Here is a 17,594-nt window from a genome sequence, read left to right on the forward strand (position 1 = left end):
AGGGGGCGGGCCCGCAGTGGGGGAGGGGTACGTGGGAACAGGTGAGTTGTTACCCTCTTCAAAAAGCTGAATCTGGCGGGCCATTGGGCCCTGGGGCAGTAACTCGGTGAGTGTGTGCCCTGGGCTAGCGCCTTCCCCTACCGGCACTCGAGGGCCTTTCCCAGGGATCTGCTGTGGGCCCTCCTCTGTTTACATAAGGGGCTGGGTTCCCCGGATCCCAGGCTAAAACCTGATGAATGAGGCCAGACGGCCGGAAGAACGGCAGAAATAAATGCAGGAGGTCTCCAGACCCCTATTCTGACCTCCGAAAAGGCAAGACAAGGAGGGATGGGGATTTGGACACGTTGGGGGAGCTGGATGGGGTGAGAGGGAGTCCTGGTTTTATTCCTCTTCTCTTCGTAGGCCCTGTCGCTGTAGTGTGCAGGAAGGAAGCTTCTGGGTGTGTGATTGGAAGGAAGGGCTGCTGGTTTGCAGGAATCGGGGGTCCAGTGTCCAGAGGTTGGGTCAGAAGCCTTAAAGGGTGGTCCTTGGCCAAGAATAGGTGGACAGTCAGCTAGCAGGAGATAGTTGGATTCAGGCAGGAACCCAGACAGGTCAGCTTGGCCAGGGATCAGCACAGATCAGAGGGCAGCCCAAGACCATTCTGGCTGGGAGACGGGCAGCCAATCCAAGCAACTGGCTGGTCAGGCCCTCCAGTGAGATGGGCTGTTGCCACTTCCATGGTGATGAAAGCTCCTGTTGAGTGTATCCTCCACTGTAGCCGCCCAAGTGGGTGTGAAAGCCCAGGAGCAGAGTCCCCGGTCCACAGAGACAGACCTCATTCCCTGGCTGGGGGAGGGTGATGCCCAGACTTAGGGCTGGAGCCCATTCCCAAACAGAGCAGGTCCAAAGGGGAAATGCCTGGGATGGTCAATCAGTGAGAGCCGGTGGGGTGAGCCAGTCACCAGTCGTCTGGAAGAACATTCTGCTGGACCCATCTGGGTGCTCCACCGGGTGGTCAGATAGAGACATTGTTAGTTGGAAGCAATCGATGTTTGCCAAATGATCCAAAAGATGGCTGGAGAGGGCCAGTTAGATGTGCTATAGGTCGGGGACAGATAGGCAGCCCACTTTGCCTTTGGTTAGGGACATTTGGGTGGTAGGAGACAGGCAGACAGCCTGTTGCTGTTGCCTGGAGATGGTCGGGCAGTCAGCCGGACCTTTGACCAGGACAGCCAGGCCCTCAGCCTGACCAAGACTGAACCAGCAAACGGGTCAGTTGGGGTTATTGAGTGGCCAGGAGACTGGAAATTGTGTGGTGGGAGCACAGAGGAGCAGCTCATGGGTCACACAGCTGGGGACGGTGTCAGGTGGTCAGCCTGACCATCAGATGGCCAGCCTGCCACGGTGGTGGCTGGAGGCAGGTGGGTGGTCAGTCTGAGCAGCCCACACCCTAAGCAGTCTGATTGTCACGACGGTGATCCAGGGACACAAGGTGCCACTCACAGAGCTGCCCTGGAAGCCTTGGCACCGCTGCATAGACTCTGCTTGGCAGGAGACCCCCACCCGCACCCCAGATGGTCAGTCCCCCAGAGACGGCCAAACCTTCAGACACCCAGCTGCACGGTCCTCCCACCTAAGCAGCCCAATGGCAGCCTCCCAGCTGGCAGCGCTGGAAGGAGTGGGGTCAGGGCCCGAGGGGCTGCCCTTGACTGAGGCCAGCCCCAGCTTCCTGTATTCCGAGGGCCAGCGCCTGGCTCTTGAGGCTCTGCTGAGCAAGGGCGAAGAGGCGTTCCAGGCCTGCGTGCAGCGCGAGGGGCTGCGGCCCTTCCTGAGCGGGGAAGAGCTCCGGAGCCTGGTGGCGGCCGCTGAGAACTGGACCACATGCAAGCAGCCACCCGGCAGGGCAGCAGAGGGAGCCACTGCCACCGATGGGGACTCCGGCAGCCTGACTTACTGGCCCGGACAGTCAGAGGAGCAGGTGCCCACGCTGCGGTTGGGCTGGCCGGAGGACTCGACCTGGAAGGGAATCACCCGGGCACAGCTGTATACCCAGCCACCCGACGAGGGCCACCCGCCCCTCAAGGAGCTGGTGCGCCAGGAAATCCAGGCCGCCTGCAAGGTGGGGGTCTCAGGGGCCCGGTGTCCATTCCCCAGACCCAGACATCCTCGCATGCCAGCTCCCGGACCTGGGAGTGGTGCATTCCCTGAGGCCTGGGGATCTCACCCATGTCTTCCTGGGACACCTCTCAGGAGGGGGGACACAGGTGTCCACATCCCCCAGCCTCATCCTCACCCTCTCTCCAAGGCCTGGGTCCCCCTAGGCATCCATTCCCCTTGGACCGAATCATCTACCCCCCCAGCACCCCACCCTACCACTGGGGTAAGTGTCTCCATCCTTCCTCCCATAGAGGGCCCAGATGTCTTCCCTATGGCCCCCTGGATAGCCTGTTCTATCTTTTTTTTTTTTTTTAAGTCATTTTTTTTTAAATTTTTATTTATTTATGATAGTCACACACAGAGAGAGAGAGAGAGAGAGAGGCAGAGACATAGGCAGAGGGAGAAGCAGGCTCCAAGCACCGGGAGCCCAATGTGGGATTCGATCCCGGGTCTCCAGGATCACGCCCTGGGCCAAAGGCAGGCGCTAAAGCGCTGCGCCACCCAGGGATCCCTCTTTTTTTTTTTTTTTTTTTTTTAAGATTTTATTTATTCATGAGAGACACAGAAAGGCAGAGACATAGACAGAGGGAGAAGCAGGCCCCCAACAGGGAGCCCGACATGGGGCTCCATCCCAAGACCCTGGGATCATGACCTGAGCCAAAGGCAGATAGATGCTCAACCCCTGAGCCCCCCGGGTGCCCTGTCTGTTCTTTATATAACAGCTTTGTGCCTGCCAGCTCCCACGCTAAGTGCTCTACATGACTTAACATTTATAATTGTTAAGAGAGTCCTGTGAGGTTGGTACTTACAATACCAAGTGAGGAGAGTTGGGGAAACTGAGGCATGGGAGGTTAAGTCTCTCAATGGTAAGTGGCCAAGTGGGGATTTGAACCAAGGCTGTCTGGCCAGTGGGTCAAGAGTCATCACTGCTGCATTTTTCTGCCTGTAAGACCCAGGCCCTCAGCCCCTGAGTCCCCAGAGCTCCCCTGGGTGGCCGAGCAGGTCATCCCCCCCATCCCTGGTATCCATGGCACCCCCAAGTACCCAGCCGTGCAGTTGCCCACATTGCCCTGCCAGGGCATCTGGCCCACTGAGCCCTGGAGCAGGGCCACCACATAGTGTCACAGCTCACGGGACGCCACTTGCCGGTGCAGACGTCATCATGATGAGTTTTCCAGCAGCAGAGGCCTTGGTCTCCAGGAAGGACAGTCTTTGTCTCTTTCACATGTAGGCGCCGTATTGAGCAGCAGTCTCTGTCTGGGGGTCTCTCCCGCAGCGCCCCCTGAACACCCCGTCAAGGACGGGCCTTTAAACTCCCACCCTCAGAGTCCCTCACTCCCAGGGCTCCACCCCCTGGATGCCCCCCGGGTCTCCGGGTTCCATCCACAGCCCGTCTCCCCACGCCCCCCAGCTAGTGGCCGTGGTCATGGACATCTTCACTGACCCAGACCTGCTTTTGGACCTGGTAAATGCTGCCACACGCCGCTGGGTGCCTGTCTACCTCCTCCTGGACCGCCAGCAACTGCCTGCCTTCCTGACCCTGGCCCACCAGCTGGGAGTGAACCCCTGGGCCACTGAGGTAGGAGCCTGGCAGGAGGGACCCAAGTCCCCATTCCCCTGACACTGGGGCCAGTGGGGGCAAGCCCTTCCACTGCATCCTAGCTCATCAAGGTAGATGCCAGCCGAGAGGGTCCTCTGAGATCTGATGGCCCTGGCATTGGGGGAATTAGAGGTGGGTCTTCCCACGGGGTCCCTTTGAGTTAGGGGTATTTCCAAGAGAGACCAATATTGGTGGCTCTGGGGAAGCTGGGACAGACCTTTCCTAACCAGCCTGGAGGGACACCCAAGCCCTGGGCAATGGGCGGAGGTGCATGGGGTTGGCCTGAGCTACGGTGTCCCCCCTCCACTCCAGAACCTAGATATCCGTGTTGTGCGGGGCTGCAGTTTCCAGAGCCGCTGGCGACAGCAGGTAAGCGGCAACGTACGAGAGAAGTTTGTGCTGCTGGACGGCCACAGGGTCATCTCCGGATCCTACAGGTGCGCCTGCCCCTCACCACACCTCCCAGCGTCTGTCCCCAACCCTCGGGGAGCAGTTGGCATCCCCCTTACCAGCATCTCTTTCCTGGTCTGTGAAACGGAGCTAAGCCCTCCCTCTCACTGGTAGAGGAGGTACCATAGGGCCGAACCTCCTTGGGGTGGAGCCAGACCTGCCTGCGGGGAGGAGGAGAGTCATCTCTTTGACCCTGTGTCTTTGCCCCTCATCTGGGAAACAGAGCCCACAATTTGTGTGTGGGTTTCAGAACCAGGAGGACATGGATTGGAGTCCTAGCTCCGCCTTGAGTTAACTCCACCTCTCTGAGCATCTCTAAAAAAATAGAAGAGTTGGTGATGACCAAATGACCCGGTGGCCCACATCCCTCCTCTCCTTTCTCTGGGATCTGACCAACCTTGACTCTGGGCCGGTGCCTTCCCTGCTCTGCGCCTCACTTTCCCCATCTGGAAAGTGTGAATAATAACAGCACCTGCCTCATAGGGTCACAGTGGGGGAGGGTGTGGGGTGCCTGGATGTTGGGGTCTCTTGGCCTGGCTTTGAACTGTAGCTCTGCTGGCTACTAGCTGTGTGACTTTGGGCAACTGACTTCACCTCTCTGTGCTTCACTTCCCCTTCTACAGGATGGGATGATACAGGTCGTAGGAAGCTGCACCCAATTCTCTGGTCTCCACCTTGTAGATGTCAGTAGCAACCCCCCTTCCCCTATTATGGCAACCCAAAGTGTCTGGAGACATTGCCACTGTCCCTTGGGGGGGCAGAGGTGCCCTGTTTTACCAGTGCTCCCCACTGGTGGTTTTCCATCTCGGGCTTGCCTGCATCAGAATCACCTGGAGGACCCGTTAAAAACACAGACTTCGGGAGCCTCTTTGCACCACCTACCCTCTTCCCCCATTCACCTGGCTGGGGACGGGGTCTGAGAATTGGCATCCCTAGCTAACTCCCGGACGGTCCGGGGACCCCATTTGGAGAATTGCTACCGTGGAGACTGGGCTGCCCTGGAAAACATTTACCTTCCTGGCTTTGCTTGGGGATTCAGCGAGATCACGGTGCCCTGGCATGTAACATAAGCAGTGCTCCGTAAACATCAGCTGTCATTTATTATTGTCATTGTTCGTTTTAACCATATTTCATCGACTCTGAGGTGCCACCAATGAAAAGAAGCATCCTGATCGAAATGTGAAAAGATACGCATCTTAGAACCAATGAAATACAGTAGGGGTACAGCCAAACCCACCGAGCATGGCTCCCCACCACTGAATCAGGCCTGAGGATGCTTCGCCGAGCACTGGGCTCCGGGTGGACAGCCCTAGAATGGATGAAGCCGGGGCCACAAGAGGTTGTCCAGGGCCTCTGGCCATTTAATGGGGAGAAGGGGTGGAGGCGGGGGGCTCGGGGAGCAGCGGAGCCGGGACACCAGTCCCAGGTCCTGCCCTTCAGGTTGGTCACAGCAAACGTGGAAGCAGCAGCAGCAGCAGCACACCCAGCGCCAGGCCGGCGGCCCGCCCCTCCCATCTGGCGGGACTGGGGGCCCTGTTACACATGTGGCCGTAGCAGCACGTGGTGGTAAGCGTGTAGGTGACACCCATGTAGGTGACCGGCTCCTCGTGGCCGCAAGAAGTGGACAGCAGGCAACCTTTGTTGATGATAGGGCCGAGGCCTGGAGCCACCCCATGGCCTGTGAAGCAGTCCTCATCGTCGCCACACTGCATGTGGATGCCGGGACACTGCTTGGAATCGGTCAGCTCACAGAACACACAGTCCTTGGCGCCTGCGGTGCCCGGGGGCAGAGCCATTGCCAGAAGCAGCAGCCAGCCGAGGACCATGGTGGCCTGGCGGCGGTGACGGTGCCCAAGCCAGGCCGTGGGCTTCCTGGGCCTCCCGGAACTGCTGAATGACGCTCCTGAGGCCCACGAGACTTTTGCCCCTGGTCTGGCCTCCCAGGGTCAGCACTTGGAGGGTCCTCGGGTCCCAACGCTCCGCGTCCCTCTTGGGAACTCCGTTGTGACCACTGCTTGAGAGTCCTCGGGTCTCAGAAGCTTCCCCAGGACGGAGACAAGCCAGCGGCCACTACCTGATGGGAGTCTATATGGAGCGGAATGGGGTGACCTCACAGACCCCTCAGGGCTCCCACTGGCCCCTCCAGGGGTGAGGTCACAGGTGGGGGGAGGGGTGTCACAATCTGCTGGCAGACGGGCCCACCAACCTGCCAGGGCGTGAGGACACTGCCACCCCGCCAAGGTAAGGACGATCGGACCAACACTCGCTCTCCTGGTCGCTGACTCATCGGTTCTCTGGGCGCTGAGCCTGCAGAGGTGCACAACCAGTGGGGAGCCCGTTTTTCAGATGGGTAAACCAAGGCTCAGGAAGGGAAGGTACCATGGCCAAGGTCCCCAGAGCCAGGAACAGAACCCAGATTCATTTAATTCCCAAGAGGGCATTTACCGAGCACCCGTTGTGTGCCAAGACCCATGCTGGATGCTTTATTTATTTATTTTTTTAAAATTTTTATTTATTTATGATAGTCACAGAGAGAGAAAGAGAGAGAGAGAGAGGCAGAGACATAGGCAGAGGGAGAAGCAGGCTCCATGCACTGGGAGCCCGATGTGGGATTTGATCCCGGGTCTCCAGGATCGCACCCTGGGCCAAAGGCAGGCGCCAAACCGCTGCGCCACCCAGGGATCCCGCTGGATGCTTTAAATACCACCACTGTGACGACACTGACGACAAGGACCCTAGGAGCGCTGCGCACCACGGCCAGCCGGGCACCACGCAGGGAGCTCAACCCTTTGTTCGCTCCTTCCAATCTTCCTACTTCTTTGCTCCATATTGCAGATGAGCAAACTGAGGCAGGCACAGTCAAAGGAGCAGGCCTCATGGGGGTCAGCAAACTAATCCTACCTCTCAGAGAGGGAAACTGAGGCACTGATGCCTCCTTTGCTGGGGATGGGGCAGAGTCCAGGTTTAAGCTCAGGCCAGCTTCCAGATTGTACTTAAAGTAGCTTAACTCTTGTCACATCAACCCTCTGGGTAGGTGCGTGGGCTGTTCCCATTCTCAGGGGTGGTGGTGGTGCTGGCGGGTGTTAAAGCCAGAGAGGTTGCAGGACTTGCCTAAGGTCACACAGCCTGCCCTGGGACCAAGTGGGGGATCAGTAATAGTGTCCAGGCTGGGGCGCCCCCCCCCGGGCTGCACAGAGATCTGACCCCTCCCTGCGTGCCCCCCAGCTTCACATGGAGTGACTCACGCCTGCATCGCGGCCTGGTGACCCTGCTGACCGGTGAGATTGCCGATGCCTTCAGCCGAGAGTTCCGGACACTCTATGCGGCCTCCTGGCCGCTCCCACCTGCACCCACCCTGGGCCCCTTCGTAAGCACCGTGGGGGGGCTGCAGCTGGCTCCCAACCCCCACCGTGTTGTCCGCCGCCGTTCTGTGGCCCCCATGTCCCCGCCGCCACCCGACGGCCCGTTGGCCCAACGCTTGGCTGCCTGCCGAGTATTTGAGGGTGACAGGCAGGAGACCCCGGCCACCCCAGGGCCGGCGCTGAGCGACATCCTGAGGAGTGTCCAGCGTGTCCGGACCCCCAGCGGCCCCCCGGCCCGGCCCAGCCGCTCTCTATGGGACCTGAGCCGCCTGTCCCAGCTGTCGGGCTCCAGTGATGGTGACAGTGAGGTGAGACCTGGTGGCCGGCCTGAGCAAAACAATAGCTGGAAGAGGATGGGGCAGCTGAGAGCTGACTATGTGCCAGGCCCCAGGCCAGAGCTGGGGTGCGGGGAAAGTGCCCACCTGAGTTCACGATCCCAGGGACCCTTTCCTGCAGCCCTACTGTGTGTTGGGCAGAGGCGCACTGAGTGGCTTGGGCCAGGGACCCCGAGAGCCCCTGAGGGTGCGAATCCTGGCCTGACCGGTGAGAGCTGGGCAGAGATGTGCCTTCTCTGAAGCCTCCGTGTTCTCATCCAGCTAATGGGTGCAGCAATGTCCGCAGTCTCGGTGTGGTGGGAAGGAGGAGTCAGCGAGGGGAGGTTGAAGTAGAATATTAAGCACTGCGATAAGTCCCCACGGTGGGATATATTTATATTTATTTCATGAGACCCTCATCCCAGGTCAGTGAGGTAATACTCTGCTCAGGCTCATGGTTACAGATGGAAAAGAGGTTCAGAGAGGTCAAGTGACTTGTCCAAGGTCAAAACAACCATCTCTCTGTGGCCACTGTGCCACCTGCAGGCGCTTTCACAGAGGTGGTGAAAGTGGACCTTTGCCATGACCTTCTGAGGTGGATGTTCTTACAGCTCAACCATTTCGTCCGCCCGCCCGTTTCACAGTTTTGGGAGACTGAGCCATGAGGGAGCGATTGGAACTCAGCCCCAGTGGCCTCCCTGGGGCAGCTATTATTTATTATTTATTATTTATTTATTTATTTATTTTTTTAAAGATTTATTTATTTATTCATGAGAGACATAGAGAGAGAGAGAGGCAGAGGGAGAAGAAGGCTCCCCGCAGGGAGCCCGATGTGGGACTTGATCCCAGGACCCCAGGATCACACCTGAGCCAAAGGCAGATGCTCAACCACTGAGCCACCCAGGTGTCCCCCACCCCCACCCCCCTCCCCGGGGCAGCTTTTAAAATGCTCTGCCTTTGGCTTCCTGGATTCAAGTGTTGTCAGCGTGTTGGGGAGGGGTCTCTGCCCCTCCCCTCAGCTGCTGAGACCCTGGGGTTCCCACAAAGCCTGTCTTAATCCTCTGGGACCCTGGATGGAGCCTCAGTGCCCTCAGCTGTAAAGTGGGCTGCCGCAAGGGCGAGAGCAGAGAGCCCTGTGGGACAAGTGGGCAGACTCGCCCTGGATGCCAGCAGACCCGGGGTGCAGCTGCTGTGGGTCGTGCCCCTCTCAGGCTCAGTTTCCCATCGGCTAAATGGGAACAGGTCATGGACCTGTTTCCAAGGGTGAGGGAGAAATGTCCCAGGAATCTCTTCCCTTGATTCCAGTCCAGGGGAGAGGGGGTTGGGCAGGGTGGGGGCAAGGTCCTCGCCTCCACCCCTGTCCAGAGCCACCCTCACCCACCATCACCTCCTTTGGCAAATATTTGCTCCCCCCTGGGACAGCTGTTGGCAGCTTCCTGTTCCTCCCCAACTGCAAAGCTGCAGGGGGAACACAGCAGCTGGCCTCCTGGGGGTCGGGGGGCCCCAGGCCTCTCAGTTCACTTCCCTTCCCCGTTCTGGAGGCTTTTCACCTTCCCTGACAGTTACACACACACACACACACACACACACACACACACACACACACCCTTCCAGGGACTCAGGCCCCAGAGCCTTCTCTCATCTTTCTTTCTTACCCTCTGCAGCTCAAGATGTCCTGGGGCTCCAAGGACACCCCGGCCAAGGCCCTGATGAGGCAGCGGGGCACCGGAGGGGCTCCCCGGGGGGAGATAGAACCCCGTCCTGTGGGCCGGTCCCAGCCCTGGGGCGGCCCCCTGCCCCTCCTCCCGGCTCGCCGCCTGCGCTATCTGTCCCCAACCCGAAGGAGGTTTGGTGAAGATGCTGCCTCCAAACTCCTGGAACCCCGAGGAGTCCAGCAGCCAGATCGGGGTGCCCAGGCAGGACTCAGGGGGCCTCGCTGACCGGAGCCGAAGCATCACTGGGCCTGCCTGTTGACTGGCAGCTCCAAGCCCCCTGCCTCCATGCGGTGACTTGGACAGGCTTCTGGCCTGGGTCTCTGGAAAGTGGAAAGGATTTTTTTTCCTCTTTGTTCTAGAACTTGGGCAGGCCCAGTGCTCGCTCTAGATGCCAGTGTCACAGCTTAGAAAACGGGCAGAAAGTCTCGACTAGCTGGAATCCTAGAAGAGTGCATACCCTACTGGGGCCAGGTCAGAACTCCTCTGAGGACAGGCCTGGCTGAGTGGCCCCGGTGCCGGCATTGTGTGGGGTGAAGGTGGGGCGTCCCTGGGACAAAGTGGGGGAGCTACCTGTACCCACCATGCTCAGGAGCTGTGGGTAAACAGCTTGGCAGAGAAGCAGACAGAATCCCATACAGGGACTGGGGCTGAATAACCAGGGACACACCTGCTGGGCAATGGATCAGGGCTATGGGCGCTGGGACTGTTTTGTGGGTGCTAAGGGGTGAGTTGTTGGGGCTCCCTTTACCTCTGCTCAAAATAAAGCTGCTTTATGCCAGAATCTTGCATTTGCACAGCCTAGTAGAGGACCCAGGAACGCAGTCCCCGCCCCCTCCTCCGCGGCCGCAGCACCCCTGGCCTGGGGGGTGCGGGTCAGGTGCCCGGCGCTTGCCTCCCTGCAGTCACCCACCCCACTGGTGTGCGCAGCGGGGAAGAAGACCTCGTCCCCTCCGGGCCCTGGGAGCCGGGTCCCCACCCCGGCCGCCGCCCCCCTCGCGCGCCCCCTGCCGGCCGCCCACGCCAAGCCACCTCCAGAGCGCATCGGAGTCGGGGCAGGAGCGAAGCGTTTATTCTCAGCGTCACGGGTGGAGGGGCTCGGATCCAGCCTGGGGGGGGCTGGGGCTGGGATCGGGGTCCGGGCTGGCGTCCTCGGGGACGTCCCAGGGGAAGGTGGGCATCCCCCGCATCTGCTCCCGGTAGACGCGGTCGAAGGCTTCGCTCTGCGCCACCGTGAAGTGGTTCTTCCAGTCACCGCACACCCCTGGGGGGAGGGGGGAGGGAGGGCCAGGTGAGGAACAGCGGAGCATTCCCCGCCCCCCTTTCCCACCTCCGGGCTTGCCCAGAAGCACCTCCCCACCCCCCCTTCATCTCTGTGTTGCCGCTTCACCGCCAATGGTGGCCGCTTCTGTCCCCAGTCACCTGGCCAGACCCCTGGGCATCATTTTCCCGCCTTCTTCCCTAGGCCCCCCCCCCCCCACCTGAACCTCCAGTAGACCTGTTGCCTTCCTCTAATTTACCCACTTGGCCCCTTAAATCTGTCCACCCAGAACATCCACCTCCCCATCCTGCATTCCTGCCTCAGTGCCACCTGTGTGACCGTGTCACTATGACCCGTCCCTAACCTCCCTGGCTAGAACAGGGCTTCCTCACCCCAGGGCTCCTGCCACACGCTACACTACCTCCATTATGGCTCTGACAGTGGGAATGAATGCTTTCCCACACCCGGTGCCAGGGAACATGCCAAAGGGCTGCCCTGGATTCATGGGGTTCACTCCTTAACCCTCGCAGCAGCCTAGCAGGCAAAGGGCACAATGAACTCTGCCCCCTTCCGTGTGCCCCAGCAGGCGCGGGGATCCCTCTGAGCCTCTCATTTCTCACTTTGTCATGGGGTGAAGTGAGCCCCATGCCCACCTTGGGCACCACCCCTTACCTGGAATCCTGGGGCCAATGGCATTTGGATCGTGGTATTTTGAGTCTTGAGTGTACACCCCACATATTATATAACGCCTCTCGTGAGGTCTGGGGGGCTCCCCATGTAGGCTGAATAATCATCCCCGCTCCAGAGGTCACATCCTAGTCTTTAGAACTTGTGACTATGTGACCTTACATGGCAAAAGGGATTTTTACTCCAATGGCGCTTTGGGGACAAATGGGAGCCACGAACCAGGCAATGCACATGGCACTAGAAACCCAAAAGGCAAGGAATATATTCCACCCCCCAGAGCCTCCGGAAGGAACAGTCCTTCTGACACTTTGGTTTTAACCCAGTGACACTGATTTGAGACTTCTGACCAGAACTGTAAAAGAATAATAAACATGGATTGTGTGAAGCTGCTAGATGTGTGGTATTCTGGAAGGAATGGAAGCTAACGCACTCCCAACCTCACCCCATAATCTAATACTTGAATATTTCTGGGGTGAAACTTGATGCTCAGAAAAGTTCGAGAAGGGACACCTGGTTGGCTCAGCAGTTGAGGGTCTGCCTTTGGCTCAGGTCGTATCCCAGGGTCCTGGGATCAAGTCTCTCATCAGGCTCCCTGCAGGGAACCTGCTTCTCCGTCTGCCTGTGTCTCTGCCTCTTTCTGTGTGTCTCTCATGAATAAAAAAAAAAAAAAAAAAAAAAGGTTCGAGGAGACCCCACATAGCCTCCTAGTGCTGGCCATGGCAGTGCATGCGGGCGTTTTGTTCCCCTTTGGAGCTGTCCGGGTGGCAGTGCTAAGCGCCTGCTGTGTGCCTAGGACCACAGTGACTCTGTGAAGGCAGTTCTGTTTGGAACAACCGCGTGTTTCAGCCAGGGAAACTGAGGCCCAGAGAGGCTACATAAGTCGCCCAAGCCGCACAGCCAGGTGGTGGCCCGAGTGTGGCCTGGAACCCCAGCACCCCCGCACCTTTCCGGAGGAAGGCACCGCGGCGCTGGTCCAGCAGGGTAGGGGGCAGGAGGGTGAAGTTGGACATGGCGTTGGCCTTCATAGCACCGAAAGCTGAGTGCGCCACCACGGAACCCAGCGCCTCCTCACCCAGCGGCCGGCCCAGAAACTCGCACACGCGCTGCACGGAGCCGTGGAGATCCTGCAGGCAGAGGAGGGGGGTCAGGGAGGCCAGGTGGGGGGTGGGGTGGGGGACCCCCCGGGGCAAGGAAGGAGCACCAGCCAGAGCCAGAATCTGGCTGGCTGAGTCCCAACGCAGACCTGTCTGGGTGACTCAGCTTCTTTGCCTCCGTTTCCCCACCTCCAAGCCGTGGGGTTGGGCTATGGCTTCTGCGAGTTTTTGCAGGTTGGGGGTTTGGAAGGTTCCATGGGTGGGAGGGAAAGGGCGGAGGCGGGGCGGAGGTCACAGCAAGGGGCAGAGGTCAGTTGGAGTGTACACCCACATATTACATGACGCCCCTCGTGAGGTCTGGGGGGGTGCTCCCCGTGAATCTTCTGCAGAATCACCCTCATTCGGGTTAGAGGTGGGAATCAGCCTCTCTGGGCCGCAGATCTGCACCTTTCCCAGGTCCCCACCCCACCACAGCGGCCTCCTTGACTCAGTCCCAGGCCAGACCCACAGACTAGCCTCCCCCTTCCTTCTCCCCCTGCCCCCAAACCCCTGTCAGTCTCTCTCTGTTCGTCCCCTCCTCTGGGCTCTCAGCCCTAGCACTGGTCAGCTCTTGTCCTTTTCCTATGGACCTTTGCTCCAGCCTCCTCCCTGGCCTCCCTGCCTCCAGGCCCCCACACCCAGAGCTGACCCTACTCCTCTCTGCTCCCAGCCCTCCTGTGGCTCCCTGGTGCCCCAGGGACAGGAGTCCCAGCCCCCCAGGCCTTGCTTTCAAGGACAGAAGTGGTCTGGCCTCCCTCATCCTATCTTTCCAGAACTTACCATTCCCTAAACTTCCCTTCCTGTGCCTTGGCGTGGGGCTACCAAGAATGCCCTGTGCCGCCCTCTTCCACCTGGCAGACTTCCCCAACCAGATGCACTTCAAATATCAACCCCCTCCTGACAACGATGGTTCAAGTCCCTGGGGATTGAAGACCTACTGTGTGCCAAGCTCTGGTCCAAGCCCCTCATGTGTATTTGTGCCAAGCGTGCCAGTTGCCCCACAGAGAGGCGTCATTACCCCAATCCATAAATGGAGGCTCAGAGAGGGGAAGACACTTGTCCAGGGTCACACAGCGAGGGAGGAGCTCAGATTCGAGTGCCGGAAGCCCCATCCTCCCCACTCCCCTCTATCTCACTGCCTTCCCTGAAATGCAATCAGCCTTCTGGTCAGCTCCACCAAGCTCACCGCTCCGATTTTCCAGGTCATTCCTGGTTTCATAACCCTCCATCCCTTTATCGTCTTGAACCACTGGCGTGTCCCAGAAATTCTAACATGTTGGCAGTTCCTCACACCCAGGGGCAACCCAGAAGCTCTGTCAGGCCGCATGGCCCAGTTTTTGGTTTGGAGAATAAAGCTAGATGAAAAAAAAAAAAAAGTGTGTGTGTGTGTGGCGGGGGGTGGGGGGTGGGTGGGTTTCGGGTGGTAATGCCAAAATCTTTTCTGGATCTTCTAACATCAAAAGATTTACCAGGGTGGGGGGAAAAAAAAGCCCAGGCAGATTGTCAACTCTCTTTAGGTCACAAATCCTGAGGCTCCTCCTCTATAAAATAAGGGTAATAATAGTTTTGGGGTGAACCATAAAAAATGTTCCTATTTTGTGGACCAAAACTGGCCAAATGCTGGCAATTTTATGTGGTTCGCTCTAACAGGTAACTCACCTGTCCATACTGGGTGAGGATTAAATGTGATAAGCCATGTGCAGTATTTGGTGCATGGCCTCTGTTACCCTCAGGGGACATTTGCTGCTATTGTTACTACTGATCAGATAAGCACTTGCTCAGAACCTAATAACTTTTAGTTTACACACTATATTAACACGGTGGCATTCCTTGTCAGATGGTAATAATATGCCAGTGTCAGGTATTGTGGCAACCCCGTGAGCCCAGGTTTTCCCACTCATTTTAAGGATGGGATGTTGGGGATCCCTGGGTGGTGCAGCGGTTTAGCGCCTGCCTTTGGCCCAGAGCGCGATCCTGGAGTCCCGGGATCAAGTCCCGCATTGGGCTTGCGTCATGGAGCCTGCTTCTTCCTCTGCCTGTGTCTCTGCCTCTCTCTCTCTCTCTCTATCATTAAAAAAAAAAAAAAAAAGGATGGGATGTCTGAGGCTCTGAGAGATTTTAAGGTTTTTTTTTTTAAGTAGACTCCACACCCAGCATGGAGCCCAAAGCGGGGTTCGAACTCACAACCCTGAGATCAAGACCTGAGCTGAGATCAAGAGTCGGATGTCCAACTGACTGAGCCACCCAGGTGCCCCAAGTTTTATTGGACACAAAAATTCAGGTGTTTCCCACTCCAGAGTGAGTGGGAGGAAGAATACAAAACATACATGAAATGCACCTACAAGAAGAAAGCATGTCTGGGGCGCTTAGTGTTGGAGCATCTAATGGGAGCTTGTCGGGTACCCAGCCTCTGGGAACATCTTTGTTAAGAATCTAAAAAGGGGGGCAGCCCGGGTGGTGCAGCGGTTTATTTTTATTTATTTATTATTTTTTTAAAATTTTGTCATAATTTTTTATTTATTTATGATAGTCACACAGAGAGAGAGAGAGGCAGAGAGACACAGGCAGAGGGAGAAGCAGGCTCCATGCACCGGGAGCCCGACGTGGGATTCGATCCCAGGTCTCCAGGATCGCGCCCTGGGCCAAAGGCAGGCTCTAAACCGCTGCGCCACCCAGGGTTCCCTGGTGCAGCGGTTTAGTGTCACCTTTAGCCCAGGGCGCGATCCTGGAGACCCGGGATCGAGTCCCACGTCGGGCTCCCGGTGCATGGAGCCTGCTTCTCCCTCTGCCTATGTCTCTCTGCCTCTCTCTCTCTCTGTGTCTCTCATGAATAAATAAATAAAATAGCTCTAGAATGGAGCTCCTGGGTGGCTCCGTTGTTTCAGCGCCTGCTCAGGTCATGATTCCAGGGTCCTGGGGCCTGGGATCAGGCCCCGCATCAGCCTCCTGCTCAGTAGATGGTCTGCCTCTCCTCTCTCTGCCCCTCCCCTCACTTGTGCATGTGTGCTCTCTTGCTCTCTCTCTCTGTCTCGAATGAATGAATGAATGAATGAATGAATGAATAAAAATTTTAAAAAGTGTTCGCTAAAAAATAACAAATCTAGAATGGTTGGTTATATTCACTGTGACTTGTTCCCCTAGAAGCCTGCAGCACCGTCCCAGCAGCCGAGCAGAGCAGTGGGCATTCCGCATGGCAACCTCTTCCAGGGAGCTCTCCCTGACTGCCCCAGCCAGAAGGCATTTTTTTTTTATCCCAAGTGCCTGCTCCAGGGACATTTGATGGGGTCCAGACAGGATCCCCATCTAATTCCAAAGGCTGTTTCCTTCCTCTTCTCCCCTCTGGCTTTCAGGTCACAACCATCATTGAAGCTCACTTCCTACGCGCCAGCGTTTCGCATGACTTCATCTATCCCATCACCTCCCCTGCTCGGGGCCCACCCCTGGCTTCCACCTCCTCAGAGAAAAGCCAAGGTCCTGCCTGTGCCTCCTGCCCCCTCTCTGCCCACATTTCCCACCCCCTCCCCAACTCAGATGGCTCTGGCCACAGGGCTTCTTTGCTCCCCTAGGAACACATCAAGCAGGCTCTCACCTCAGGGCCTTTGCACAGGCGGTTGGTTCCCTCTGCCCCAGGCTCTCCCCACCCTCCCCAGATACCTCCATGGCTCCTTCTTCTCCTTCAGATCTTTGCTTAAGTGTTATCTTCTCTCCCAGAGGCACCCCTCCCTGACCACCCCATTTAAAAATTGCATTCCGTACACATTCCTCCTCCTCCGCTTGCCTTTTCTCCTTAGCTCTGCTCTCCAAGCTGCCATCTATTTTATTTATCTGTCTGCGCCCCTCTCCAGCTCAGGACCCTGCTCCGTTCACTGCTTTGCCCCGGTACCTGGTGCGTCGGGGTCACAGAGCAGGCCTTGTGGGAAGGGAAGTGGGTGCGAGGAGGGGTGGAGGGGGGGTGGGGTGGGGTGGGGGGAATCACCTGGTGCAGCTCCTCGTAGGTGATAAACAGGAAGTTCTCTTCGCCCTGCATCCGAATCCAGCCCTTAATGTGGTCGAACCAGGAGCCAAACTGCACTGCGGGCGGAGGGGCAGGTGGATGAGGGCCGGGCAGCAGGAGCACCCCCGCTGGGGTTTGGGGGGGCCTCACTAGCCCCATGTAGCCCTCGGCCTGGTCCCTCAGAGCTGGACACCTCACTCATGCTCCCACACCTGGCACCCCGAGAATCCTTGTCTCCCCATCTCTCTGTTTCTGTCCCTTCTCTGCATCTCTGTCTCTTTTTATTTCTCTCCTTTCCTGTCTCTCTGTATCTGTCTCTGTGTCTGTCTGTCTCTGTTTCCCTCTGTCTCCTGCTTGCTCTGTGTCTCTGTCTCTCAGGTTCTTTCTCCCCATCGCCGTGTCTGGCACTATCTCTCGCTCTCTTGTGCTCCTGTCTCCTTCACTGTGAGTCATGCCCTGTGTCTCTGCCTCTCTCTCCTCCATGTCCCTCCTCCGCCCCCTTCCTGCCTGGAAACCCGAAGGGCGCCCTCCCCACCTCATTTGGCTCCCAGTCCTCACCTTCGCCTTTGAGAAAGTTCTGCAGGAACTGGTCAGGCGTGCCGGGGTCTTTCAACTGCCCAGCAATCTTGGAGTAATGATAGAGCGAGACCACCACGTCCCGGGGGTTCCGGCCCATGTAGATCACCTGTGCGTGTGGGTGTCGGGGAGAGGCGAGAAGGGGTCAGATACGGGCAGAACCCCAGCCCCAAAGACTGCATGCTGCCCCCAGGCCTTCTCTCTTCTGAGCCCTCGGCAGGAAGGACTCGGGGTAGACTTCTTGGGGGACTGCCCCTCTAAGCTTAGCTCAGCTCCCCTCATCCCAGAGGATGCAAACACATTCTAGGAGGACAGAAGGACTGTTCTTGGACCAGACAGAGTGACAGTTTGGCTTCAGGGAATAAA

General features: G+C 57.9%; 3 protein-coding genes across 3 annotated transcripts in view; 1 reads left to right on the forward strand and 2 right to left on the reverse strand.

Moving 5' to 3' along the window:
• The first annotated feature begins 27 nt into the window (after positions 1–27).
• On the forward strand, positions 28–10,361 carry FAM83E (family with sequence similarity 83 member E). Its single transcript, XM_077846559.1, has 5 exons — positions 28–2,101; positions 3,551–3,718; positions 4,052–4,176; positions 7,415–7,859; positions 9,530–10,361. Exons 1-5 carry the CDS (start codon positions 1,628–1,630, stop codon positions 9,803–9,805), a joined length of 1,488 nt encoding a protein of 495 aa, XP_077702685.1. The 5' UTR covers positions 28–1,627; the 3' UTR covers positions 9,806–10,361.
• On the reverse strand, positions 5,528–6,311 carry SPACA4 (sperm acrosome associated 4). The gene has a single exon (XM_077846565.1). It carries the CDS (start codon positions 6,013–6,015, stop codon positions 5,635–5,637), a length of 381 nt encoding a protein of 126 aa, XP_077702691.1. The 5' UTR covers positions 6,016–6,311; the 3' UTR covers positions 5,528–5,634.
• Positions 10,362–10,627: 266 nt separating the features above from the next.
• SULT2B1 (sulfotransferase family 2B member 1) overlaps positions 10,628–17,594 on the reverse strand; it is a 34,865-nt gene continuing 27,898 nt past the window's right edge. Inside the window, exons 4-7 of the mRNA XM_077846569.1 lie at positions 17,211–17,337; positions 16,635–16,729; positions 12,469–12,649; positions 10,628–10,841 (exon numbers count right to left, since the gene is read on the reverse strand). Coding sequence (XP_077702695.1) covers positions 10,660–10,841; positions 12,469–12,649; positions 16,635–16,729; positions 17,211–17,337 — 585 coding nt within the window. The 3' untranslated portion in view covers positions 10,628–10,659. The remainder of the gene's footprint in view (positions 10,842–12,468; positions 12,650–16,634; positions 16,730–17,210; positions 17,338–17,594) is intronic.

The sequence above is a fragment of the Canis aureus genome, chromosome 1, assembly GCF_053574225.1.
Source record: "Canis aureus isolate CA01 chromosome 1, VMU_Caureus_v.1.0, whole genome shotgun sequence".
Lineage (NCBI taxonomy): Eukaryota > Metazoa > Chordata > Mammalia > Carnivora > Canidae > Canis > Canis aureus.

Coding starts and splice junctions, on each gene's coding strand:
- FAM83E (XM_077846559.1), top strand. CDS start 1,628: ATGGCAGCCTCCCAGCTGGCAGCGCTGGAAGGAGTGGGGTCAGGGCCC. Junction 2,102..3,550: donor AAATCCAGGCCGCCTGCAAG/GTGGGGGTCTCA, acceptor CACGCCCCCCAG/CTAGTGGCCGTGGTCATGGA. Junction 3,719..4,051: donor TGAACCCCTGGGCCACTGAG/GTAGGAGCCTGG, acceptor CCTCCACTCCAG/AACCTAGATATCCGTGTTGT.
- SPACA4 (XM_077846565.1), bottom strand. CDS start 6,015: ATGGTCCTCGGCTGGCTGCTGCTTCTGGCAATGGCTCTGCCCCCGGGC.